Here is a 27,253-nt window from a genome sequence, read left to right as displayed (position 1 = left end):
TATATAATGATCAAATGGTTTGCTCCTTGTAATTCAGACTTGCATGCATTTTTATTTTCTTGAATCTGAAGTTCAGCCATTCACTGAGATTCTCTGTTTTTGAAAAACAAATTTATAGGAAAGAACCACTGCTTTCCATAAGTGTAAGAAGAAATCAAAAGAGGGTATAAGCTTTGCAGAGAACTATGAGTCATCTGGCTTTATATACCCCTATAATGACCTCCTGGTTTGGGCAGTATTAATGAAAAGGCAGAAGATGGCAATGTTCTTCTGGCAGCATGGAGAGGAAGCCATGGTCAAAGCCGTTGTGGCTTGTAAACTCTACAGGGCAATGGCACATGAAGCTAAACAGAGCAACATGGTGGATGACACTTCAGAAGAACTGAAGAAGTATTCAAAGTATGACTTCTCCCTTTGCTTCTGTTAATTATCTGCAGTGCTTAGAATGGTTAGATATTTTTGTAATCCACTAAGAGTCTGTAGGGTTAGTGGTACCATGTACTATTGGGCGTGAAAGAAATACTTTCAGATGCATGCTAGTCATATTATATAATGTATCAGTCTGGTCAAGAGTTAAAGGAAAGCTATTAGCTTGTTACCTAGTTGTTTATCTGAAAGCTAAAATATGTGAGTAATGCATGCTTTACTGTCTGGTAAATGCTCAGGTCGAAGACTGAGATTTCCCTTATAGCTTCCCTTCCAGTTCAACTTGCTAAAAGGCCATATGGCACATATGCATTGGACTTTTCAAACCTGTACCATGTGGTAATAAACAAATTAAAATTAGTGCTTAAATCCTGCTCAGTGTAAGACCTAAAGAAAAACATAAGCTGAAATAACTGAGTGCATAAAACAAGAAGTAGACCAAGAATTTTCTTCCAGTTTTTAGTTTCACTTTGTGTTTTCTGGTAGTTTTTCTTCTTAATGGCGTACTTTTTTGCTCTGTAGCCATCATGCCTCAGAGTACAATAAGATGTGCTGTCTTGCTTTGTACGTAGCTACAATGCTTAATTTAAAGGAAAGTGTATCTTCCTTGAGGAGTCTTCCCTACAGAGATGTTTAAAAAGTGTCAAAGAAGAGACTTTTGCAACTGCATGCAATGTTCGCCCACAGTGGTGATGAATCTGATGTTGAATGAAATACACAGAACTTTATAGGGTCTGTTTTGATCACTGAATAGGATCATGAACAAAATAAATAAAACCCCATAAAACAGGATGACCCTAAATCTTGTGAATAGGGCTAAATATTTAAGTTTACTCCTGAAATTACTTTTCACTAGATATATTGATAAAACAATGGGAAAAATGGGAGAAAGCATACTTATTGAGATTGTTAGCTGAATTTTAATTAATGGACTTCTCAAACCAGCCTCTTTGCAGCAATGATTCTGAGTTTCAATGGATCCTTGTTGTATGAACTGTTTTCTTCTGCCCCTTTCTTCTCTAGGGAATTTGGGCAACTTGCCTTAGATGTGCTGGAGAAAGCATTCAAACAAAATGAGCAGATGGCCATGAAGTTGCTGACCTATGAACTAAAAAACTGGAGCAACTCAACTTGCTTAAAACTAGCAGTGTCTGTGGGGCTGAGGCCTTTCGTGTCCCATACTTGCACACAGATGCTGCTGACTGATATGTGGATGGGACGCCTGAAGATGCGGAAGAACTCCTGGTTTAAGGTAGCGTCAATCTAGCTGTTCAGATGCTTCATACATGTCTTGTGGTTATGAACATATCTAATGCAGCTTCAGAGAGATGTGGTTAAGCATGGTTTGGAATGTGCAGAGAAAAGAAAGAGAAAAGAAAGGCAGGGAGGGAAAACAAAAATACTTGCTTCTAGTTTACTTCTTTGCAAAAGTAACTGCGGGATGACATTAGGAGAATGTATTTTGTGAGGGTATTTTTGCTGTTCCCATTCTCTCAGCACCCTTCAGTCACTTTCCACCTGCTCTCACTGCCCTGCTTTGCTGGTTCTCTGGCAAAGCTGCTGATGGGAGGAATGTTCTGTGGATATAGGGACCAGTATCTAAAGTATCCCCAGATACGATGGCACTATTCAAAGCCACAAAATAGTCAAGAGCAGCACATTAGTTTGAAAGCTGTAGGGGTGTGATACAGAGATTCCTTAGATCAGGGCTCCTTCCTAGGCTAGAATTTTACTAGGTTTGTGCTGACTGTGGTATCAGGTCTATGGTATCACCGCTGAATTATTTTCCTGAAACTCGTGTATTTCTTTTAGGTCATTATGAGTATTCTCCTGCCTCCCACCATCTTGATGCTGGAGTTTAAAAGCAAGGCAGAAATGTCTCATGTGCCTCAGTCTCAAGACTTCCATCAGTTCACATGGTACCATGGGGATCAGAGCCCAGTGAGCTCTAAAGATGCCTCATCTCTGGTTAGTCTGCATTTCTGTGTCAGGAGCTGTCTGTTTACCATCATATAATCTTGAGAAGTGACGAGAGGGTGACCAGCTGGAAGTGTCAGGAACCAGCTCTCAGGAACTGTTTAATCCCTAGCTGGGGAGACTGAAGTGACCTTGGACAAGTTACTTATCTTCTGGGTGTCACTTCTGTACTGGCCATAATGCGAAAATCCTTCCCAGCCTTAAAGAAATATAATGAGATTATAATTATCTGTCATTTACACAGGTATTTTAGAGCACAGTCTATTCAAGCTGCGTATAAATACCTATGTAATCTTGTATATCAAATAATCAAAGAATGGTTCTATATCATACAAAAAAAAAAATCACATCCATAAAATTCAATTCATATTGCTCAGTCAAGTTGTCCAAAGCAGGGAAACAGCAGAAGTGAGGCAGTTCAGATCCTGACAGAAGTGAGGCAGTTCAGGTCCTGAACTCTCAATGCAGAATTTCCTGTCCTTTCTTTTTCTCATTCTCCACAAAACATTCCTTGAACATAAAATTTCCAAAAGTTTTCAGCCTGAGGTAGACAGCAGGCGTGGAGAATTGACATCCAGAAGGATAAACGTTGGTGAGGTGCTAACCAGTGAAAGCAGGATTGTCAAGTGGTGAGAGGTGTCAGGCTATCTCTTTGCTCTGCTGTGCTTACCTTGCAGCAGATAAGCATGGGACCTTCTCAGTTAACTTTGAATTTGTGTAAAATTAAAAGCCGATTGTTGTTGGGGGCTTTCAGAGCAGCATGGTAGGCCTGCCAATGCCATACTTGTGCTTTTATTTCCCTGATGCAGAAAAATGCTGGAAGCCATTATCTCCTCCCGTGCCTTTCTAATATAGCTCAAAAATGCTATTTATGGGGTTAGGTAGAAGCTGTGATACAGAGGACAAGACAGTTATAATTTGCAGCACCCCTGTGGTTTGATAGAAGGCAACACAGCAATGTGTGTAAGCATTTTTCTGACCTGCCACAGGCAGGGCTGCTTCCTTCCTGGGCTAGCAATAAGCTTAATTTATGATTTTGTCTATTATAGATCATTGTTCAAGATGAAAGGCCAAGCTGTGGCTTTTTCTTAAATACTCTGATATGAAATTAAATTCTGTTAATAGAAAAATTAACAGACAATTTCAACAGTGTTCATGTGCCATATAGAGCATCATTCACATACAGTCATGAGTTCCAGTGACCTTCTGCAACTGGAAATTGCACTCTTTCATGGGACAATTCTCTCCTTCACTTTGGAGGATCTGATGTTAACAGATTAGGATGATTCTGTTTATCATATTCTCCAGTTTAGCACTTTTCTGAGTCTAGTGTGATGAAAAAAAAACCAGTTTTCCCCTGATAAACCAAGAAAATGTTATGTAGTATGGGTAACTATGTCACGTAAGAAATGAGGTACTACAGATGTCTAGTAGTAGTAAGTTTTAGCATTGATAATAGTCAAGGAATTTGGCCAGCATGAAAACAAAACTGAACAAGGCAGTTTGGTTCCCTCAGCCTTGCCCTGCTACTAGCTTTTTATAGTTTTCCCAGGCCTCTCTCCTTTGTCTCTGAAAACTCCTTTTAGCATCTTACAGTTTTATCAGTTGCCCACTTCTGTGTGTCGTTGTGCTTCTTAGGCTTCAGCAGCAATCAGATACTTGTACTTTCACAGTGGTACTCAGACAAGTGTCAAATTCTGAATACAGAATCAAGTGTATTTGCCTTTTTTTAATATATATTTTATTTTACTGAAGGTATTAAAGAAGTTAACTGTAATTTTGTAGGCAGATTTTTGTAAGAGAGTACTTATTTCATCCTCATCTTCTAATCAGGTGTACACTGTGTCAAAAATAGCAATTAGATTCTGTATTTAGAATTTCACTATCTTGACATTTTCTGTGCAACTGTATACATGAGTGGAAATGCGGTGCTCATTCCCTTATTTTAAAATGTCTCACAGTTGTCAGTGGAGTTCTAGCTAATGCAGTTATGTCATACTGGGAGCTGTTATTTATCTGTATTTCACAGCTGGGGAAAGTGAGACATAAGGTGATTGACTTTGCTTAAAGACTGAAAGAAATGTGTGTCAGAAACTTGAGTTGATTCAGGTCTGCTGACACCCAGTCTGCTGCCTGTAGTCATAAAGCAAACTCTAAATGAGTATTTATAGTGGAAAAGTGTGCATGTTGATTATTGCAGATGAAATGGTTGTAACCAGACAAAATCAAGTTACAGTAATGGTTTGTATTTTCAGAACAAAGCTTAAGCATCTGTGCCTGTCTTCTCTTTAACATGACACAACCTTTGCAATCGTAGACCATGATTTCTTACTTTAAAAATATTGTTTCCTTTTAAAGAAGGATTATGATGTGGAGAAGGTTGCTCAGAAGTCTGATGAAAGCCAAGTAGACGGTGGACAAGGAAACCTGCCTGGGACCAGAAAATTCTATGAGTTCTACAATGCACCAATTGTCAAGTTCTGGTTTCACACGGTTGGTCATCATGCTGAAACTTGGAATGCCAAAACCCTCCTTTGATCTTTCAGACACCACTTAATGTGACTTTTACTTTGCCTAGCATGGATTTTCAGCCATTTAGTGGTGGGAGTGGATGGGAAGACACTTGAATATTTCTCTCACTATTGAGTGAAACGTTTTTCTGCCAAAATCATGCAGCTGCATTAAAAACACAACCAAAAATAGAAAAAAAAAAAGAAAAGAAAAAAAGAAAGAAATTTAAACAGAGCACAGCTTTTTACAGTGGTTAATTGCACATGCGGAGATAGATTTGAAGCTGTCCTTAAATACCTTAAGTATCTCACAGATACTCATTTCCCTTTCTTTAGGAGCTGTTTCTGAAGGAGTGAATATTATTCTATAGGAGACCATTTGCTATAGAGAAACATGCATTTGTTAAATCAAATTTAGTAATTAACCCTGTGTCAGTAGATTTTAGGATGTTTAAGATTAGTCTGCCTGTTGGGTCAGACCACTATGTACATAAACTGTTACTCCTTTTACAGGGTGTGGCTAACTGCTTTATAACCTGTTAATCTGTTATCTCAGATACATTTATAGCATGTTCTGGTACCTTTAAAATATGTGCTGATATTGTTCTTCCTCTGTTTTGGAAGGCACTGGTTAACCAGCAGTGAATCAAGTAGAATGATTACTTGCTCCTGTAGAAGGTTAAGATAAAAGCATAATGCTGCCTTTACATTCAAGTGGTGTGTGCAGACAAAAGAGTGTGTCTCATATATGCATTTGGAGCCTACGTGAACGTATGCTGCAATAGTACAACTTTTGCTCCCATTTTTCAGCACTAAAGCACCAATTTCTAAGCGATGTTTAAAGATATTCCCATAAACATACTTTGGAGAACTGGAGGAAAGATTTTGACCTCAAAAATTTGACAATGACCCACTAGTTTGAATACATATGGTCAGGCTAATTACCTGTTAGTACATTTGCAGAAATTTGTTGGAGGTTTTTTGTGCATATGGTTTGTATATGGTGTGTTTTGCAGATGGCGTACATGGTTTTTCTCATGCTCTTCACTTACACTGTACTGGTGAAGATGGAACCAAGACCAAGTGTGCAAGAGTGGCTTGTTATCATTTATATTTTCAGCACTGCCATTGAAAAAGTCAGGGAGGTAAGCTTTTTCATTCACACGTCTCACCTATAGAGAATATATTGTAAACCAGAGAATAAAAATAAACTGAAGAATGCCAAATCCTCCGTTCTTTTTGTAGAGAATTTAGCAGAGGAAAGAATTATACAGGACATTTATGTCTGAGAAGTCTTCTACTTGAAGACTTAGGTTTTGAAAATGAATTCTAAAATCTGTCCTTAAATCTCTGTTGTTCAGTGAAAAGCCAGTGGAAAGCTGCAGGTTGCTTGAGAGTGATAATGGTGAACTGAGATTTGAAGCCCTTAGGCACTTGTTTCATTTATTTTTTTGCAAGTGGACCATTAGATTTCTTATAACAAATGTGGAATTTGTCTGTAGATATTTGAGTGCTGACATTGTTGCCAATTAAGAGGTGTTATGTGTTGAATAATCTATGTCTCTCTATCAAGTCTAACTGACCCTCTTAAAATGAAACTGGAAAAAAACGCACCCACCATCAACTTTTAATGCTGGGCTCATTGAGCATGGAAAAATGACATTCCAAACAAAATTAACTGCAATTAATTTCAGTTGATTAAGTCTTAGCTTCTGAACACAATCTGCACTCAAAACCTGAGGGTGGAGATGAATGCAGCTGTGTATTTCCCAAATTATTGTATGTTATTGAACATATCTTCATTGAATCAGCACCTAGTAAACCACAGTAGTGTGAATCATCTTCTTTATGACATTTGAAATGCTATACTTTTAGAAGAATAAAATGTAAAAAAGCAGTCAGTTCTGAATGAAGGATGCTGTTATAACAGATCATTCAGAAGACTGTGACATCAGTATGAGGGAGGTGAAGAATTTCAAGGGACAGCAGAAATGCTGGAAGTATAGTGAAGTTTGGATAAACATTCAAATTCTGTGTCTGCAAGGCATAAAATTTAAAAAATCAACATGAGAATTGTCAAATTGAGTTAAAAATTAAATGTGAAGTAGCAAGCACTTTAGAAATCACTGTTGTGCTGTTGCATCATGTTGATGATGGGGCAGTGGAAATATCAGCTGTTCTATACATTGAAATTTATTGGAGACTTTGAAATTAATGTCTTTTACTTGATTTTCTTTGTACATGTACTAGTTCTGGTCTGCTGGCAAAGACTTTATAGGACACTGTGTCTTACACATGCAGCTAAGTAACTGCTGAGGGCCTTGTTATATGTAACTGCAAACCTCTATTTCTCTAGATTGTATCAACTAATTGTTAAAGCCTTAGGCCCTGATCCTGCAACTAGTTCCTCATGTGAGTTAGTCCAGCTGAACTGAGTAGGTTCACTTATTTATGTTAATGTCTTCATATGCGTAAATTCTTTCAGGAGCAGGGCGTAACATTTCAAAATCTCACCGCTTGGAACTTATCAGTATGATCTTACATAGCACTGTGTAATTGGCTTCTCTTGTGTAATGTGCAGAGGTTTTATTTATGGTCTCTCAAAGATTCCACTTCACACATTTGTGCAGTGAAGCTTAAAATCCCTTTGGGGCACCTCACAGTTCAAGAGGTGAACATTTCATTCTTTACCTTGCTACTTGCCAGCACTCCTTTTTTTAGCATGTCCTTGGTGGAATACAAGGATCTTTCTTTATATTTTCAGTCTGAAATAAAAGCATTAGTTATTTTTCCGTCAGCAAGGTTAGGCTGGTACTTTCCATGACTTAGAGGCTTACAAAAGGGCTACTGCAGGTGATGACCATCCCTCTAGAAAATGCTCGTTAATTTATAATAGTAGATATGCATAACAAGTCTATACTGCCTGCTTTTTTCTGCTGAGGAGCACGCTCTTTACTGAATAGGTTCAGGCTCAGAATTGCTCCTTAGGTGTGGCATACTTGAGCAATTAAAAACTTCAGTTGTCAGTGAATGGCAATATGCAGTACACAGGACTGTGAAAATTTAAAAAAAAAGGAAAAAAATTGCACATTCTCAAATATCATAAAACTGTTTAGACAAAAAAAGGTGTCTGTGATTTTAATGGAGTTTTGTTTTGTTCCTCCCTTCTTCCTCATTCTACTCAGGTATTTATCTCGGAACCTGGAAAATTCCTCCAAAAAGTGAAGGTGTGGATTTATGAATACTGGAATTTTACTGATTCTATAGCTATCATCCTATTTATGATTGGTTTTGGCTTGCGCTGGTCCAAACCCCCTGTTCAAACTGCGGGGAGGCTACTTTACTGCTTGGATATAATATTTTGGTATGCTCGGCTCCTTGATCTTTTTGCTGTGAATCAGCATGCTGGCCTATACCTGACAATGATTGGGAAAATGGTAAGTATCATACCTTGGAGAAATAGTTCTGTAGTTAAGGCATCTATACAGTAATGTGTAAAGGTCAGAAGCGACAGAAAAGAATGGTGGTCAAAGGAGAGGTCACCTAATTCATAGTGAATGTATTACCTGAAAATACCATATCTTTTTCTATTTGTAAGTTGACCATAATTAGATTTCAGTTCTAATTTTTTCATTATTTGAATTTATTCACAAAAGCCATTTTTGCTTCGATCCTAAGAGAATGTTTGCATTGGAATTGAGTTTCTGATCCAGCTTGATAATAGGAGAAAGAAAAATCACTGTCTCTTGCAGACAGGCTCACTACTGTAGATAATTCCCCTAGCTCCTGGAAACTGTCTCATTAGTATTTTACATTTTGATTCAAATAATTATATCCCATTTTAGCTGGCAAAATTTCTCTGAGATCAAAGTTAATCTTTTTTTCTCTTTTGGTATAAGAACTACTGCTGAACTGCAGCCTAGTCTTGAGGGATATCTGCAGATTCCCTCAGTAACTTCCCTCAGTTATTGGGAACTATGTTGTTAATACTTTTATATTCTGTCTTGCATAGTAATTCCAATGCAGTGTTAGAAGGCAAAATAATTTTCACTGCTATTTCTTGCTCTTAGTTTGGAGGAAATTCCACTGAGGAAAAAGCACCATCATAAGGTCTTTATATTTTTCAAATCTTGCTTAAGATCTTAAGAGGTACTTGAGAGGCAAGCAGAAATTTTACCCTTCTTGGTCCAGGGTGACTCTAGCCTCTACAAAACACGTGGATAATCCAGGTCATAGAAATGTTATTTTTACTTCCTTTAGCGCACTAAGATTATTAGCCCTGTTTCTCTGTTGTGGTTTGGAAAAGCAGTGATTGATACTCATCCTTAAAATGTATTTCCTTTACATATAATCAGCACAGCTAATTCTTTCATGCACACATATCTTCCAGACAGCAAACATGTTCTATATTGTAGTTATGATGGCCATAGTCCTGTTGAGTTTTGGAGTGTCACGAAAGGCAATCCTTTCACCAGAAGAACCTCCTTCTTGGACTCTGGCACGAGACATTGTATTTCAGCCTTACTGGATGATGTTTGGTGAGGTCTATGCTGGAGAAATAGATGGTAGGTAGTTTTCATAGTACAGCTCAACACCTTAAATTTAATATGTGCAGAAACATATCTGCTTTGGGTTACTAGAGTTTAGACTACATACGGAGTTTATTCTTTCTCAGACAATTTTGATTCCAGTATATATATGTCCTTAGTGAGTAATACTGCATGAATAAAGGTAAGAATATTAGTTTCTTTGTTAAAAAATAAAGATTAAGCTTTAAAACCTTCAACATTAGCTTGTCAAATTAAGTATATTGCAAAGCTCAGAGCAAAGCACATAGGAACTAATACTAAGCTAGTTCATGGTCAGGGGATCTTGGCAGTGAAATGGATTTCTAATTAGGCAAATCCAAAGCTGCTGATCTCTTGGAGGAAGGACTACAAAGTTCCCTTAAAGGAAGAAAACATAAAATGATAACCACAAAAAGGAAAAATAAAGAAAAAAATATTTTTCATCGGTGTAAGAGTTATCTGGCATCATTAAAAAAAAAACAGATAAACCAGTTGAACACAATGATTATGGTTTTGACCTTGTCTCAGTACCAGAGAAGAATCAGGCACTCCAGGAACTATTTCAGCATTACAGATGGAAGGCACTCTCATGCTGCTAAGTGATGGGTACAAGTAAAACTGTCCCTAAAATAGAAAAGTGGGTATGCAAGTAGATATATATATTTAGCACACATAGTTCAGCATAGACCTAATTCATTAACATAATTTTAGGTATTATATCTATTACTATTTCTGAAACAGTCACATGATGGCTATGTATTTTGGTTATATGTCATAATTCTTTTAATGAAAACACACTATTAAGTTTCACAATTTAATCCATTTAATCACTTATTAATGCTAAACATTTGACACTTCCCAAATAAAGCTGTAATTTTTCTAGTGACTCTTTATATTGTGGAATATGTCATCAATTTAGGGCTGCTGCCTTATAAATGCGTTTTAAAATTTCATCAAAGATCTAAAATTTAATTAAAAATCATAAAGAGTGAAAAGTATTTTGACAATTTAAAAACATTAAGAAGGATCCCTTAATTTCTATGATTTATTGCTTCATCTTATGAATATTAGTAGCCATATATCCTTTTGCACATGAGTACATGTGATCTTACTGAAATTCTGAAGGAATAACACTCCAATACTGATAAAGTATCCTTTGCACTGTGTCCTTTCCACAGTGGAGTCAGTGAAATCTTTGCCGCTTGCTTTAAGGATCAAAGATTTGGATTTCAGTTCACTTGAATATGTGCCATCTCCCAAATACGTTTCAGCTGTATAATCTTCCCGTTAACAGAAAGTCAGGGTGACTGGCATCAGAACTTGTATCCATGAAATGGATAGCTTCTGAACTGCAATGGAAACTACGGAGCAGCAGTATCACAAAGAAGTCTCAGATCTCCTTTAAGTGGAGTAGACTTTTTAGTTGGGAATTTAATAATGTATCTCTGTGAAAGTAATAAGGACCATTCTGTTTCTTGTGGCAAAAGAGGAGCACATGCCATTGCTGTGCTTTGTTCTGATTTCCATTCTAATCATGCTCTGTATACTCTTCACTTTCAGTCTGTGAAACCAATGAAGACTGTCCTCCCGGTTCCTTCCTCACGCCGTTCCTCCAGGCTGTCTACCTCTTTGTGCAGTATATCATCATGGTCAACTTGCTGATTGCTTTCTTTAAGTAGGTACCATGGTAAATTGATGCCAAAGCAAAAGCAACTAATAGATGTTCTGTCAACACTTCCACAAAAACTTTTCACCAAAAGTACCCCAGCAGGGGGCATGTTGGTGGTGGTTCTTACCCATCTTCCATGGGGGTAAGCTGAATAAAAAAAGCACAGTGGAAACAAGAGAGTGGGAGGAAGGAGACAGTAAGCAGACACCTAAACTGTTTTGCCATTTAAACAAAATCTAATTCTCTGAAAGTGGACAACAAGCTGGCAAACAAACCGGTTTATTTGTCCTTTGTTCCTAAAAGTTGTATTTGCTGTGCTGAGAGCATCTTGGGCTGCCCATTTCATCATAGTGTAGCCTAAGACTTAAATTGTCAGGCAGATGGAGAAGGTATTCAAAGGAAGAGAATAATGACTTTGTAGAAGCATGCTCTTCCCTTAGGAAATAATTTGAAAAGTCCTGTTGTTTGGTGCAAGTTGGTGTGTTCTAGACTGAAACCTAAATGTAGTGGTTTTATGTCTTTTTAAATATCTGCTGTCAGAGTAGGAGAGGTCTTTATAGTAATTTTATAGTAATTTGTATTACACTATAGTCAGTGTCTTCATAGTAATTCAAATCTCTCAAGTTTTAACACGAAAATCCTTGTAGTGGATCAATTTATTTAAAATTCTAGTAAAGAGTGGTCTAACCCAAGCAGTTAATTATTTTTTCCTGGAGTCCTATTTCTGGTGAAGAAAACTGTTGGAAGTCAGCTGTAGGTTAAAAATAAAGAAAAATCAAATGGAGAAATGTAGTGATTAATATTCAAGAAAAGCGAATGACCAAAACTCATTCTATTCCCACTTCCAATTAGAAATCCCTTTCCTGAAATTGTGGTAAGGCGTAATTTTTTATTTTTTTTCTTAATATGCAGCTGTGAAATTATAATTTGACTTATTTCTAGGTTTAAACCTTCAGCAATGATGATATTAAATCTTCTGCTTAGTGATTTGATTGTTCCAGAAGTGGGACCAAAAATGGGTATGAGCAATACATTTAATTATGCTCCCAGAAGCAAAGCTCATGTTTTTGTGATTATATATTAGGTGTGTAGCATAACGGTGCAACTGAAGTCCCCTCCAGTGCAACTGGAAGAATCCAACACTCCTGTGCTTGGGTTTATGATAGTAGATACGGAAAGTTATTCAGTGCAACAACAGGCATGTTTAATAATATCATGGCTCCAAAGAGTACCCTGTAGAAGAATTGTTTGTGAAGCTGCCTGTTGGAGCAAATATTTTGTTTAGGGGATTGCACAGAACTGTTTTATTAATATTCTTCCCTTAGCCTGACTTCTACCTTTAATCTAGTCCAAAGAGGCAGACAATGTTGAATTCTCAGTTAAGCTATGTATTAATGTTTAAATAATCTGGCTGAGATTTCAAAGCCACTTCAGGGATATTTTTTGCCCAGTTCCCATTAATGTGAATGGGAATTGGATCTCCAAATCCTTTAGGCAGCTTTGAAGATCTCATTCTCAGTACAGTAGCTGCAGGCACATGCTACTGCTATGTTAAATGAAAGTTGCTAAGCTGATTTACCTCACTGGAGGGATGAGACTTTTCTTCAGTGTCATAATAGATCTGTAGACAAGCATCTTGTGCTGTCTTGGGAGTATTCCTCACAGGAGTGTTTTACACTCCTTCCCCCTCTGTCTTCTCAGCAATGTTTATTTTGATTTGAAATCCATATCAAACAAGCTCTGGAAGTACAACAGGTACCGCTACATTATGACTTACCATGAGAAGCCATGGCTGCCTCCACCATTCATCCTTCTGAGCCACATTGGACTTCTGATAAACTGCATTTTCCACCATCAACCTCCAGATGAGATGGATCAAGAGGAAGGCGATGTTGGACTAAGTAAGCAGAGCTAAGCTGGGGACCAAACAAAATAGCTAATAAGAAATGTTTTGCCAGCCTCCCATCACTTTGTAGCTTGGTTTGTCAAAGAAAAAAAAAAGAGAGTAGAGTAGCTCTCTGGGTAGGAGGCTGTTTTTATTAGCAAAACTGAATTTAACCTGCCTGCCTAAGAACTCTTGTAAGAAAAAAATGACTAGGGGAATGCTTTTCTTTGTATTTGGCTTTTGCTGTACTGCATATTGTGCTTCAGTCAAGACACATCACAACTCTGAGCTGAAATAAAGTGACAGTAACTTCTTCTGTAGGATGAATAGCCTTATTTTGAAAGAAAGTAAACAATACTGCAGGTATATATTCTGTGCATTTGTCCTGAAAAGACCAACAATTCCTTTTTAATTCCCAAGAGAAAGTAGCCACAGAGCCCAAAGACAAAGGAGAGCCAGTGATGGCAGGTGCAGAAAGAGGACAGGGACCTCTCACTTCCTCACTGCTTCCATCCCTTTCATCACTGCACCTGAAGCACACCTCCTTCACTCTTCCCAACTGGACTTCTCCATCCCAGGGTCCTTCATAATGCCCTTTAAGGTGATGCCAGTTTCTTGTCCAACTGTTGCCAGCTAGGAGCAGCCCTAGCTATTTTAGTATAGATCAAGCACAAATCCTGGTGAAGACTGTATTGAGAGCAGTCCTGAGGCGAACTTGGGGGTGTTGACTGATGGGAAGCTCAGCATGAGCCAGCAGTGTGCACTTGCAGCCCAGAAAGCCAGCTGTGTGCTGGGCTGCATCAAAAAGATTGTGGCCAGGAGGTTGAGGGAGGTGATTCCCCCCTCTACTCTGCTCTCATGAGACCTCACCTGCAGTACAGCATTCAGCTTTGGGGCCCCTAGCACAGGAGGGACATGGGCCTGCACGGGCAAGTGCAGAACAGGGCTATGAAGATGGTCAGAGGGCTACAGCAACTCTCCTGTAAAGACAGGCTGAGAGAGTTGGGTGCTTCGGGGAGACCTCAGAGCAGCTTCCAGTACCTAAAAGGGGCCTAGAAGAAATATAAGAGGGACTTTTTACAAGGGCATGTAGTGACAGGGCAACATGTAATAGCTTTAAACAGAGGGTAGATTTAGACAAGATATTGGGAGTAAATTCTTCACTATGAGGTGGTGAGACACTGGAACAGGTTTCCCAGAGAAGCTGTGGATACTCCATCCCTGAAGTGTTCAAGGCCAGGTTGGATGGTCCTTTGAGCAACCTGGTATAGTTCAAGGTGTCCATGTCCATGGCAGGGGGTTTGGAACTGGATGATCTTTAAGGTCCCTTCAAACCCAAATTATACTGTGATTCTATGATTCTGTTGCAGGGAGGGGACAACAAGATTTTGGGATAGGAATGAATACTCAGTCATGGAGCTTGATGGTTGGTGTGGTGAGGCAGGAGAATGGGGAGGAGAAGCGGCTGGTGGCTGTAACCTTATCCAAAAAAACACTGGAAAAGGCTGGCCCATAGCATTATATAGCTTCATCCTTCCTGCTGCAGTGTACATCATTGATGTCTAAGAACAGGTGAGCATACCCTGCTGGGTTATGCTTCACTCTGCTGACCATGAGTCCCTGAAGATATCCGGCACACTCACAGGTGGTTACGGATTTTGAAAAATGGGCTTAACTAATCAATGCTGAACTACTTTACTGCTGCTCTTAGGCTCTGCTCCTCCATCATGACTGGATACATCAGACTGCCTTTGAAGTTATAACTGCTTATTTTATATGCATGCATAGTGTAAGTCACTGACATAGCATAGAGGGTATCTTTCTTCTATGGTACAGTAGGCACAAGAAAAACTGAAACACTGCTTTGCACATATAAAAGTCCTTCTAGCAGAGAGAGACATTTTTCCTGTTCAGGTACCTTTTCTAAATACCTTTTCTATATGCCTGTGTATTACCTCGTACATTTCTTCTACTTAAATTGTGATGTGATTATAATTAACTGGGTTTAGTAGTGGGTATCCAGTGCCACCCTGTGGAAAATCAATGAAAATACAGAGATACAGAGAGTAAAATCCTGGAGGCAAGAATACAGATGGATTAGGGGGGAAAAGAGTCTAGAAGGTGATCAAGTCTTATTTGGAGTTAGAGGGGTACCCCAGAACACTGCAGTGGGCTTCCCTGCTGAGCTGTGTTTTGCAGGCTGGTACTATATAGTTGTGATAAACTGGCATGTTGCTTGGCACTGATACACCTCTAGCAAGTACAGTGAGGACTCTGGCATGTAAAAAAGGAAAGAAAAAAGAAACTTGGAAGATACAGATTTCAGATCAGAGAAGCAGCTTGCCACTGCATGCATTTCTTCGTACTGACTTATAATCAATCTGTTCTCTCAGAAGTCTTGGTGTGCTAGAAGAATAGCATCATGAGCAGCCCAAGCTGTGGAGTTTGAAACTTTTGAATGAGTTCTTCTTTCGTCACCCAGTAATCTTGCTTAATGTTTTATACATATGAACATGGGAAGATATTAGGTGAAAAAAAAGCTTTGTAGCTTTGAGTACCTGAAAGGACTAATTGTTATAGGTGACTAGATCTAAATGAATGCCTGAACCAAATTACAGTGAAACCTTTGTAAGTTACATCTGACTCATTCTTCTCCAGGGAGGGGGAGGAAAGCAGGTCCAGCAGTTTTCTATTTTTATCATGGGTGCTTATAAACAGTTACATTTATCGGCATGCTTCATACGGACTCCTATCTCTTTTGTTCAGAGCTGTACCTGAGTGATGAGGAGTTAAAGAAGCTCCATGACTTTGAGGAACAGTGTGTGGAAAAATATTTTCATGAGAAGAATGAAAGCCTGAGTTCCAGTGACAGTGAAAGAATTCGTCTGACAACAGAAAGGTGTGTTTTGCTGCAAATTTGTGCTCTTTATATACATTTGTCATATAAAAAAACTTTGATAAGCTAATGCTTTTGGAGCAGGTATGGCCACTGTGAACAGGAGGATCAATAGCATGCATAGGCCTTGCTAATTTGATGGAAATGTAACGTATCTATTTGAATGGCATGACTGCTGGGATGCCTTGCTGACAGAATTGCAGCCCCAGCTGTGTACAGTGCACAGGTGGTTAAATAAACAGTACGGTGTTGGTCAGTTTCACTTTTGCAGAGTAGGTGGCACCACAAAATCCAGAGTATGATATACAGTACATATTATTATTTAAAGGCTTAGCAGTGTAAGAACACTTCAGGAGTATTGCTTGTGATTAAGTATAAGTGCTATTTACAGAAATAACCACATAGCCATTGTAGCATTAACTGCAGTATAGTCTTTGCAGAATATCAATACCCAACTGTCAAAGGGGTTTCAAAAGTCTCAGTATTGACTTAATTTAGCTTTCTATTGAAATCAGTGGCAGACCCGCCATTATGTTTAATGTGATGAGTTAAAGAAAGTGAGTGCTATAAGAAGTCTTAAAGAATGCCAGTACTGATCTCATCAATAAATTTGTTTTGCCTAAAGAAAGGTAGCTTCTTAATCTTTGTGTATTCATAATCTTATTTTCTGCATACTAAAATAAAACATGCAAGCAAAATGAATGTTCCCTGCAAAAGCAATGAAATAAGTAGCTTTGTTCATACATTGAATAGATTAGAGCAAAAAGATTTCATTTAGTGGATAAATATAGACCTGGAGAGGATTTTTTCCTTAGTGCAAAAGTTAAACACACTTCACAGCATTGCATAACATTAAAACAAGAAATTAATTTAGATGAATAAAATATTTTGGAATACTGGTCTTTGATTTTATTCAGCTACTGGTTAAATACTATGTCTTTTAGTTACTCGGTGAGAAAGGAAATGAACAACTTTTGCATATTGCCTGCAGGTAGTTTATCATTGTCTTAGTGTTAAGAGGACCAGAGAGTGTATCTTCAGAAAGCCTGAAGGTATTTATTTGGTTAAAATGATATAATTCCAGGCACTGGGGATTTGAAGACCAGAAAAAAACGGTTTGCTTTTTGGGCTTTTGAATTTTACCTGAAGGTGACTGATGAAGAGACTGTTCCCAGAGTTCAGACAGGTTCTTGGGAAGACCCTTTTCCCACCAGTCTTCAGTATTTGAGAAATGTAAAAATATCTGAAGGTTTGTGTGAGCCATGTTCTTAGGCTTACACAAGAAACGTAGAAATGCGACATGACTGAGTGACAAGAAGCATACTTTACAGAAGTGACAGCAGGAAGCAGCCTTGGAAGTTCATTATGATGCATTAGAGCTGTAAATGCAATAGTCGGTGCAGCATTTCCAAAGCTGTGTTTTGCTGTCCATGTTTAGTAGTTCTATGGAAATGAATGGACATTAATAGGAAAATAGCAGTTTTTTGGAACAGATACTCCTTGAGGAAAAAGCTTGTTTCCTTAAAAGTCACTGTCTGTTTGCCGAGTAATTTGATTGATGTTTTGTAAGTTTGGATTGCTTTCTTCAAATATAGGTATTCATGTGAATGGAAGTCACCATTAAAAAAAAAAAAAGGCTCTTTGAAATGTGAACTGACTTTTTAAAATGTATTAATGGCTTCCTTCATCATCTGGCAAACAGAAGTGAAAATCTATGTTTTGGTATTTTCATGATATTTTCTTTTTCTATTTAGAGTGGAGGAGATGTTTCTGCAGCTTAAAGAAGTGCATGAGAAAGTATTTTGTATCAAGGAGTCTTTACTTTCCCTGGACAGCCAGCTAGGACATTTACAAGACCTGTCTGCCTTGACAGTGGACATCCTGAAAGTGCTTTCAGCTGTAGACACCTTGCAGGTGGAAGAAGCCTTACTGGCTGACACAAAGCTTCAAAGCTGTAGGAAGCTGCCCCATAGCTGGAGCAATGCGCTCTATTCCAAGACCTTGAGCAGCCTGGAGTGTTTGTATGATAAGAAATACCACTACTACAGCATGCCATCCTCCCTTTTACGGAGCTTGGTAAGGAGTCAGTGGCCATCAGAGTGCAAAGACCATGTATTTAGGGTGGAGAGCAACAAGGTAGAAGACAGCTCTCAAAAGATAGAGATAGAAAGTGACACACTCACTTCAGGAGTATCTTCTGAGACTAAATCAACCCCTAGATATGGACAATTTTTGCTGGTGCCCCCTGACAATCAGGGAGGGTCTTTCTCTGAGGATGTCACCTTAAATTTGTCTTTCTTGAGCACTCCTGACAAGTACAAGGACCATGCATTCAGAGGTGAACTGAGTAGCATTGTTGTGCAGCAGAATTTGCAGAGTGTCAGCCTTGTTGGAAAAAAGCCAGAAGATTATGAATGGAACCAGAGAGACTTTGTTATTCATTTGCTGTCAGAAAAGACTAATGCCATAGAGGCTGATCATTCTCTTGGTCTTCACCCATCACTGGATATGGAAAAGAATGCAGCACCCTTCTGTGATGACAGGTTAAAAACTAAAGATGGTTATGTGAACTGGGGATTTTCTGAAGGTGATGAAAAAGGGGTTTTTAGCTCAGAAACAAAGAAGAAGGCCCTGTGCATACATTCCACCTATAACAGTGACTGCAGTTGCACTGGTAGTCCTCCCGGGCATGTCCAGATAAGAGAATCAAAGCCCTTCTGCAACTCAGAGAGGTCACATCGCAGAAGCTTCATCTCTCACAACAAGCTGAAACGCAGCACCTCCTTCTGGATCAGCCCACACTGGAGGGACTGGAGTTTCTGCAGGAGCAACAGCTTACAGTCCACTAAGAAAGAGAAAAGAGGGAAATCCTGCAAGGCCATTGGTGGTAATTATAAAACACTACACCTATAGAGTGTCTTTTACTGGAGACCCCAAGACATGATAAAAATGTTTCCATTGCATCTAGGTATTAGTTGCAGTTGAGGGTAGTAGCAGAGTCTGGATTTTCTTTGTGCTGGGTCTGACTGCTGTGGGGAATTGCTGAGTGTGCCTGCTATCCAAGCAGCACCATGCTTATTCTCCCCATGGATCCCTGTGGCTGTGGCTACACAGCCAGTGTGAAAGAGGTACTGTGCTTGCTCTGAGAGAGTCTCCTGCCCTGGGGGTTCAATGCATGAATTGCAGGAACTAAAATTACACAATCCCTAAGAGGTATATTAGCAGATCATAAGTCAGATGTGTGCATGGAGAATGAAGCAGTATACGTTTTTATAGCCAGTTTAAAACCCTCCCTGTCAACCACCAAGTTTGCTTACCAACAGCTAAAATATAGCAGAATCCAGTTCTAAGTATGAATAGTATGAGATGATGGGTAACATTTGTTGTTTTATATCTTGTGATGGTGCATATCTTTGCACTGAAATGCATGACTATTAGCTTTGGGTGTCGGAAGTCTTTCTCAGCTTGCTTTGAAGAAGTGCCAACTGTCAGTCTTATCAGATCTTCTCTTAGTAAATAAAAGCATGGTAGCATAATGGTGTTTTCTGACTTTCCCACAGAGTCTTTACAATCCAGTGAGCTACACCACAGTGAGGCAACAAAAGCACAACAACAAAACAGAGACAGAAAGTCTGGGAGAGAAAAGAAGAACCAAAAAACTCTTCAGGTGCCGGTATGCGCAGATGCAGGAGAATCACATACCCAGTAGCTCTCTTTTTCATTCACTAAGATTAGTTTACTTGAAATGTATACATTTAAAATGCTGCACACAAACTGGGGCATCTTTTTGTCAGGCTTTGGTTTAATTTCCTGTTTGTTTGAATGTGTAGGATTTCGTTTTGGAATGTGTTGAAGTCTATGGACTTTGTTAGATAGTATACCAGAGGTGTTACTGATTTTACATGGAAAGGAGTCAGTCCTTGCACTTTAGCTGGCAAGAGGACTTGGGAAGGCTTCGTATGCTCTAGGATAGACTAAAATAGTGGTTAGAGATATCCATGTGGTGTGCAACAATAAACAAGCAAGCCAGGCCTTGTAATGTTGTCTGCTGCCTACAAGAGTCCCACAGTCTTTTCTCTGAATCCATCAAACATTTAGCACATTGCAGACAGCATATTGATTATGTCATACGTATGGGGCAACTTTTATAACTGTATATGTGTGCATATACATATAAATCTATTTATAAAGTTATAAAGGGATTCCTAAAATGTTTGTCAGCTGGAAAGATTTATCTCCGTTTAATAAGATAGAAGCTGAAGACTGATATATTTACATAAGATGCTGAGGTCAACAACAACAGATCTTAGACTTGAACATTGAGACCTAGTTAATACCTCTGAAGGTATTCAGGGAGACTTCAAACTTTGTTTTCAAAAGCTAAAGTGCTACATCATTCATCAGTAGTGTTTGCTAGACAAAAGCAATTTGTCTTCTGCAACTTGTAACAACAAAAATAGGAAATTTTTTTTCTCATCTGGGAGTGATTTCAGACATTGGCATTTCAGTGGTGCTCTGAAAGGCCATGTCATAAGCTGTCAGAGGAACTGTAGAGGTGCTAGTCATCCTGTAAATCAAGTGTCACCTTGTTTGTGTCTTGCCAGGTGATTAGAGTGGATGGTTGTCCCCAGAACACCCAAGTGAGCTCAGAGCCTGCAGAGATCAATGTCTGGGATGAGCAAGAGAAACACAGCAAGAACTGGCTCACCGTGTCTAATTTCAGTCAGCTAAGTATGTGATATTTTGGAGATGATGAAATCCAGAACAGCTTTTAAAAAGCAACAATAAATAAAAATCCACAAATTCAAAGTCTCATCCACTACTTCCACCTCATGGTATATTTTTTACAGAATGAGGCTTAGGTTGCAGGCACATGTGACTTGGTTATTTACTGCATCATTGCAGAAGCAAAAGGGACGTAGGTTGGATGGAAGGTCAGTTAAATCTTTCTGGGAGTGCTGCCTGTCTGGTATGGAAGATACTAGAGTACTATCCTCAGGAATAAGTGGGAAGCAAAGAGGATGGTATCCTTGCCTCCTCTCCTGAAGTGTCTTATGTTTTCTAAAGTGGCATCCTTCCTAATTGGAAAAGATAAACTCTTGTAAGTTTCACTCATTTTTGATGAATTTACACTCACAGGCAGTGCTGCAATACTGTATCTGCTGGCAGACCCTCTGCATGCATTATTCATTACTCACTGCTCTGAAACACATCCTCCAAAGTGAAGAAATGAATTCTGTAGTATCTCTGTTGGAATGAAAAGGGAATGGCATTCTTACTCTTCTTTTAGTAATTCTTCAGCTCTTTCATTCTCAGAAATCCTTTCCATAGTTCATATTATCTTTCAGCTTTGCTGTTACATGGCTTACTGGTTGTATCCTGCGAGCTGCTGGGAGAAGCACGAGGGAATGCTGTGACTCAGCACAACATGGTCTGAGAAGGACTGCGCTCTGAAATCTGCTGACAAAATGGAAACAGTCCGTTTTAACACTATGCAATTCTGTTGTTGCTTTTATAGCCCATACACATTTCCTGGAGGAATATTGTATATAGGTGTTTATTTTATAATACTACATAGATGTTTAGTTTGTAGCAGTAAAGATGTTCATTTGCACTCTGGAAATAGCTGACACCTACTTTTTTGGGTAGGTTTGGAACGTCTCAGTTGTGTGCACCAGAAAATGAAAAATCAAGACATTGTTAGGCATACCATACCATTCTGTGATTACCTGAGGCATTCTCAAGAGGTAAGACCCAGGATTGCACATCCTAGTCCATAGTTTCAGCTGGGATGAGGTCTGGGTAGCTCTGTTGAGTCCCTGGACTTCCACTGTAGGTTGTTTGTCATGAAATACCTCTATAGAGATGGGAAACTCTGTTGTCTGAAAGCACAGTGCATATGTGCAAGTAAATGAGTAATTTAATGGCTGTTAACACTCTATTAAGATTATTTAAATGGGATATTAAATTATTAAATCACAGATTTGATTTATGAGTCTGAAGAAGTGGGTCAGAAATGACACAAGGGTTGATGTTTCATTAAGTAATGAGCAAGAACACAGGTTGGGTTTGAACCAGTGGGTAGAAATGATGAGCAAAGTGAAGTAAATTTTGGAAAGTTAGCTACATAGCTCTTAATCTGTCCCATAGAGATGTTATTTCTTGCAAAGTGGGAGTTAAATATTGATAATTGCAAAATTTAGATTTCTTAACCACTGTCTTAAAACCAACATATCTTATAATTTATCAGAATTAATTTGCAGCTCCATAATGCAAAGGCTCTTTGCCTATGTAAATCAACATGGGTTCATTGACTTTGATGGAGCTAGACCAATTTATATTTCCTGAAGACTGGGGGTAGGAATCAGGATTATAGAAATTTCTGTTTTAAAATGGTGTAGCTAATGGAAGAAAATGTATCTTTCACCAGAAGTATGAAAGAAAATTAACAAAGAATAAATTAAGAAAAGTAACTGTGAAATAATCCTTTCCTCTTTGCAACAGCACCCTTCCTTCCCTTTTTTACTTACAGCACTCTTGGTTATTAAATGGCGATCTTTATAAGTCTGGCTTATTTTTCATTGTAAATTCTATGAATTGCCTTTTTTCTTTTCTAGGGAATAAAAATAAGTTAGATTGTTTCAGATCTGCTGTTCTAAGTGCTGTAGAATTTGAATCCCAAATACCAGGGAAGAGAACTTGAATCTAAATTTTTAAAATGGCAGGGTTTTGAATGAAAGAGTGGGGAGAGGGAAAGAGAAATAGATGTACTGATTTTGTATTCTGTAAAACTGAGCTTGGAATCTGAATCAATAAATCTTTGAAATGTGAAAACCAGGGTCAGACAAGCAAAATAAAGGTACAGCCAGGAGCACTGTGTGAAAGGACCAAGTAATTTGGTTCTTCAAAACTCATATTAAGGTATCTTGCATAAAAATCAAGGGCCGGATTTTTAAAGTCCTCAGAAAAATTTCAGTGATTAAAGCAGAATTGGGGTTAGTCTGGAACTAGTTAATTCTAGAACACCAGCTTCAAATTATTTCTTCTTTCAAGATACAGCTTCCAATACCCACCGAGTTGCTGTGCCTCTACTTAAGTCATAAAGGGTTATGAGAGTTTAAATGTATCACTGAGATGTAAATTGTTGCTGTTCCATTTGGAGTCTGATATAGGTTAAAGAATATGTATTTCCTAAAGAGGTGCTTTTCAGATTTACCGATTAAATACCAGTGGTTCAGAGATCCCTCCTAATGTGTAGGAGGGAGCAAAGCAAGGGTGTATGTAGGAAGGTTTGGGCTTTGTTAAAGATCTTTTTTTTTCTTCGTCTGCAAAGCAAGCAACAAGGTAAAAATATGAGTGAAATTAAAAAATAGTGAGTTACGTTTCAGATAATATTTAAAGCTGAATTTTAGTTAATTTATCTTTAACCTTTGATGTTTTCAAATATTTTTAGGGAGCTCTTTTTCTGAGGATTGAAATCTACTAGTACTAGTCAGAAGAATAATACCATTTCTGACTAGTATATTAGGAGGACCTGGCTGGCCCAATTTTCCCTGATACATCTGGAAGCAAAATAAAAGACTATTTGAGTACTTTTTTTTAACTATAAAACCTGGAAAATATATGATCTAAATATCACTGGAAAGATGCTCAATGTGTTACCTTCTTCTGAGATTTAGGTGCATTTTATTTTCAACAACTGTAAAGCCTATCCCTAAATTGGAATTTTCTAATATAAAGAGAGTTCTCTAATACTGTCCATATTAGACAACCTTTAACATGCTTTTGGGCATGTTTTGAGATACAGATGGGTATCTGACTATTTAATTCAAATGTATGAAGATATCATGGAAAACTGTAATGTGAGCAAATCAGTTCCATTTTAGTTTAGGTATAGCAATATTGTGATTCACCTGCCTGCACTGTCATTATTCATGCAAACAGTAAGTATATCAATAAGTGTTTTAAGGATTGTACCTTTGTGAGTTGTGCAGTGTGTATATGACAATCATGTGCAGATTTTACCAGTAAAAGTGTCTCTCTTCATTACAGGATTTGGGTAATAGCATATTTGGAACCACCAAGAAAAGTAATCAGAACAGGAGCTCATCGTATGTATTATTAGTATATTAAGATGCTCATTACATGCTTTTAGAAAGAGACTTCTGTACTTTCTGCAAGTTACCAGTTCAGTTCTGCAGTATACTTCAGATGAGAAATTTATGTAAAATTAAGAGTTACGGCAATTCAACCTAAGTTTCTTTAAATGAAGCCTAATTAATGGAGACAAGGGAGATCCGTATAAACAAAGTATATAATTCTGGGTGGAATGCAGACTCCTTTTTATTGTAAAAATATTCTAATCTTCTCATTCAATCAGTAGGATCACCTTAGCATCTTTAACTAGCCATTATTCCAATCTAGTGAGCATGAAAAGTTATATTTGCTTTTGCTGTGCAAATTGCATGTTTCCTTTTTTAATAATTAAAATGCTAGCAGCTAGCTACTGGAAGTGTCTCTCATTCTTTGATTAATCTCTTTTGTACTGAGTCTGCACATATACAAAATATTTAGCTTGGATTTCTTAATGGGTTTTCAATAGTTATTAAGCTTTGATTATATTTAGTGAAAGTGTACTGATTTCAAAAGTGGTTTCAATCTTACTGTGGGGTTTTGGATTTTTTTCCCCAGGTTGATCAATCATTATTTTAGCATTGGAGGTATTTTTTCACATGCAGTGCTGTCTATGTTCCTTTTCCTTTTCTTTCTTACTTTCATAGATTTCCTTTATGTTTCTCTTACTTAGTAACACTATGGATGTAATAAATGAAAAACACTAGGAAGCTGCCATATCCCATGTGATATCACTGTGGAAAGAGGAGAAAAAGATACTTTGGTTTTTTAACCATACTGTGGGTTTTGGTTTTTGGGTTGAGTTTGTGGGGTTTTTTGTTTTGTTTTGTTGTTTTTTTGTTGTTTTGTTGTGTTGTGTTTTTTTTTTTTTTTTGTGGTTTGGTTGGTGGTGGTGGTGGTGGTGTTTTGGTGGTGGCTATTTTGTCTGTTTGTTTTACCCAGTTGTTTATAGGCAGTAGGAAAACCTCATGCTTACTAGCAGGACATACAGGCTGTTGAGTGGCCTGATTCTGTCACTTAGCCCATTGTCTTCAGTGGGATCTCTCTGGCCTGTGAGGTGAATCATATCTGCTGTCTTCTGTAACAAAGACTGCTTTAATGTTAATACTGATGCTCTCATCTTTCTGCAGCCTTGCTAATCCAAAGGACCATCAGTTTAAAAAGTCTGTTTTTGTGCAAGCAATGGTAATAGCATATGTAGCTCTGAATACATCCCAGCATTGATTGAAAAATGAACAATTGTGTACGTGATTGAAGTGGTCTTTGAAACTCTTATTGCAGTGTAAATGATATGAACAGTGGTGCAGGATTGTAAAAGCAGCTCAATATGAAGCAGAAAAAGAAGCATGCTGTAAAATGTATCTGTTGTTCAGTAAGATTGCTGATTGGTGCAATGAACAAAGTTCCGCTGTTATTTTGTTTTATGTTTGCTGGTAAAACCTTTGTGAGTTTTGCTTTCACATAGGTTAAATCTTTTTATAAGTGTTAGCTTAATGATAGAATTTTGGAGTAAAATAGCAAATGTTTGTTTTAAAACAGGTTGAGAACTTCAGAGGAAGCTGACAGTAAGTTTTTGGTTGCTTGTCATTCATTTTAATTTTTCTCTGCAAATCTCACTCTGTCAATTCTGAAGTAAAAAGTCCAAATAAGAGTCAATTTAATATAGTTGGAGGGTTATAGGAAAATGTTCAACTATTATCTCATAGTATCATAGGATGGTTAGGGATGGAAAGGACCTTAAAATCATCCAGTTCCAGCCCCCTTGCCGTGTCACCCAAGGCTCTGTCCAACCTTGCCATTTCCAGGGGTGGAGCGTTCACTACTTTGGACAATACATTCCAGTGCCTCACAGTGAAGAACTTCTTCCTTAAATCCAGCCTGAACTTCCCCTGTTTAAGTTTGAAGCCATTACCCTTTTTCTTATCAGATATAGGATATATGTTAGTTACTAATTTGTGTTTTAAAATGAAAGATGTTTTATGAGTGTATGTTTTCCTTATGGTAACTGCAAAATCTTAAAAAAAAATATCTATTTTTTACTCTAGTCTGCCCAGTAATGTTGTCCTTTTCAGCAGGAAGAAACTGTTTAAAATGATGGTGTTGCATTCATCCCTGGCAGTCTAAGAGACCTCCTAGGTTAAAGCAGGCGGTATACCTGAAGATAGATTGAGATATAAAATTTTAAATATATGCATGATTTTTGAAGTTGAAGTTTGCTGTAATTCCTCTGTTTGTGTGTTTTCCCTGAAATCATGCAATCAGTGAAGGACTGAATTTGTTATGAAGTGGCCAATAAAGAAATTCAAGGTTATAGTGAAAAATAACTTTGTTCTGCAACAGTAGAGTGTTAGTTAACTTTACTTCTATTTGTTGCCTTTTAGTCTATCTTCCAGTTTTCCTGAAATGCCACTTAGCTGTACGAGGCTGAGCAGCTGGGCATCAACCTCTTTTTGAGGCTAGCTGTGGTGCAGAAATGAGTCGCTCTTAGACTATCTCTCCTTCAAGTACTGCTCTGTCTGGGTCCGGCTGTGCACGAAACGCTGCTGTACAGAAGCACACTGCTGCAGGCCTATTGAGTTGTGGGGCTAGTCTCTAGAGTGCACCATTACTTTGATTAAAATCCAGTTTTGCCATCCTCAAAAGGAATGGCTTAATGCCAGTTCCCTGCTTCGTGTTTTTTTGTTTTACAACATACGAACTGCAATAAAACTAGTTGGATCCAGCAAGAAAGAGAGCAAAAGGGACCTTGAATCACCAAGGATGCTTAGTGGAAATGCTGGCTCTTTCCACAAAATCCGTTTATGTTTTTTTAATTTAAGATTTCTTTTGCTAGAAAATGGAATATAAACAAATAAAATACACCAAGAAAAACAGTGTAATATTCAAATATTTTAATGCAGATTCAGTTTTGATTATCTCCTTTTTCAGAATTGCAAGTAGTACGGTATACATATTTTCTGAAATCTGGCATTTTGAAGGACTGTTTTCCAATAGAACGTAGTGATTTTGTCTAATTGATTGAAACATGCTCATGAATCTTGGTTTTATTAAAAAGACTTTATGAAACCAAGATTTTTGGGCCAAGTTTGATCTGTCTGTGCCTGTTAAATATGTAACCACAGAAATTGTTTGTCTATTTAAGTGAATTTTTAATGCTATGGGTTAATGGGATAGTATTAGTATAACTTT

The 27,253-nt window shown here is 38.0% G+C and overlaps 1 protein-coding gene across 5 annotated transcripts in view; it reads left to right on the top strand.

The window, feature by feature from the left end:
* TRPM6 (transient receptor potential cation channel subfamily M member 6) overlaps positions 1 to 27,253 on the top strand; it is a 57,407-nt gene that overhangs the window by 13,461 nt on the left and 16,693 nt on the right. Inside the window, exons 6-22 of one of the 5 annotated variants that reach the window (XR_009969043.1) lie at positions 119 to 399; positions 1,450 to 1,678; positions 2,239 to 2,394; positions 4,762 to 4,896; positions 5,930 to 6,058; positions 8,099 to 8,350; positions 9,304 to 9,478; positions 11,042 to 11,156; positions 12,852 to 13,051; positions 15,802 to 15,934; positions 17,686 to 18,818; positions 19,492 to 19,604; positions 20,536 to 20,662; positions 21,581 to 21,678; positions 23,984 to 24,042; positions 25,604 to 25,629; positions 26,446 to 27,237. Coding sequence is in view for 3 of the 5 variants with exons in the window: in XM_062641635.1 (XP_062497619.1) it covers positions 119 to 399; positions 1,450 to 1,678; positions 2,239 to 2,394; positions 4,765 to 4,896; positions 5,930 to 6,058; positions 8,099 to 8,350; positions 9,304 to 9,478; positions 11,042 to 11,156; positions 12,852 to 13,051; positions 15,802 to 15,934; positions 17,686 to 18,818; positions 19,492 to 19,604; positions 20,536 to 20,662; positions 21,581 to 21,678; positions 23,984 to 24,042; positions 25,604 to 25,629 (3,358 nt within the window). In the remaining 2 variants the exon portion in view is untranslated. The remainder of the gene's footprint in view (positions 1 to 118; positions 400 to 1,449; positions 1,679 to 2,238; positions 2,395 to 4,761; positions 4,897 to 5,929; positions 6,059 to 8,098; positions 8,351 to 9,303; positions 9,479 to 11,041; positions 11,157 to 12,851; positions 13,052 to 15,801; positions 15,935 to 17,685; positions 18,819 to 19,491; positions 19,605 to 20,535; positions 20,663 to 21,580; positions 21,679 to 23,983; positions 24,043 to 25,603; positions 25,630 to 26,445; positions 27,238 to 27,253) is intronic. The other 4 variants (XM_062641635.1, XM_062641626.1, XR_009969044.1 and 1 more) reach the window with 4 other exon arrangements.

Source organism: Pezoporus occidentalis, unplaced genomic scaffold (genome assembly GCF_034315485.1).
Source record: "Pezoporus occidentalis ecotype Australia unplaced genomic scaffold, CSIRO_AGI_Poc_V1 ctg117, whole genome shotgun sequence".
Lineage (NCBI taxonomy): Eukaryota > Metazoa > Chordata > Aves > Psittaciformes > Psittacidae > Pezoporus > Pezoporus occidentalis.
The sequence above is the reverse complement of the archived record's forward strand: the minus strand, read 5'-3'. Positions and strand labels throughout refer to the sequence as shown.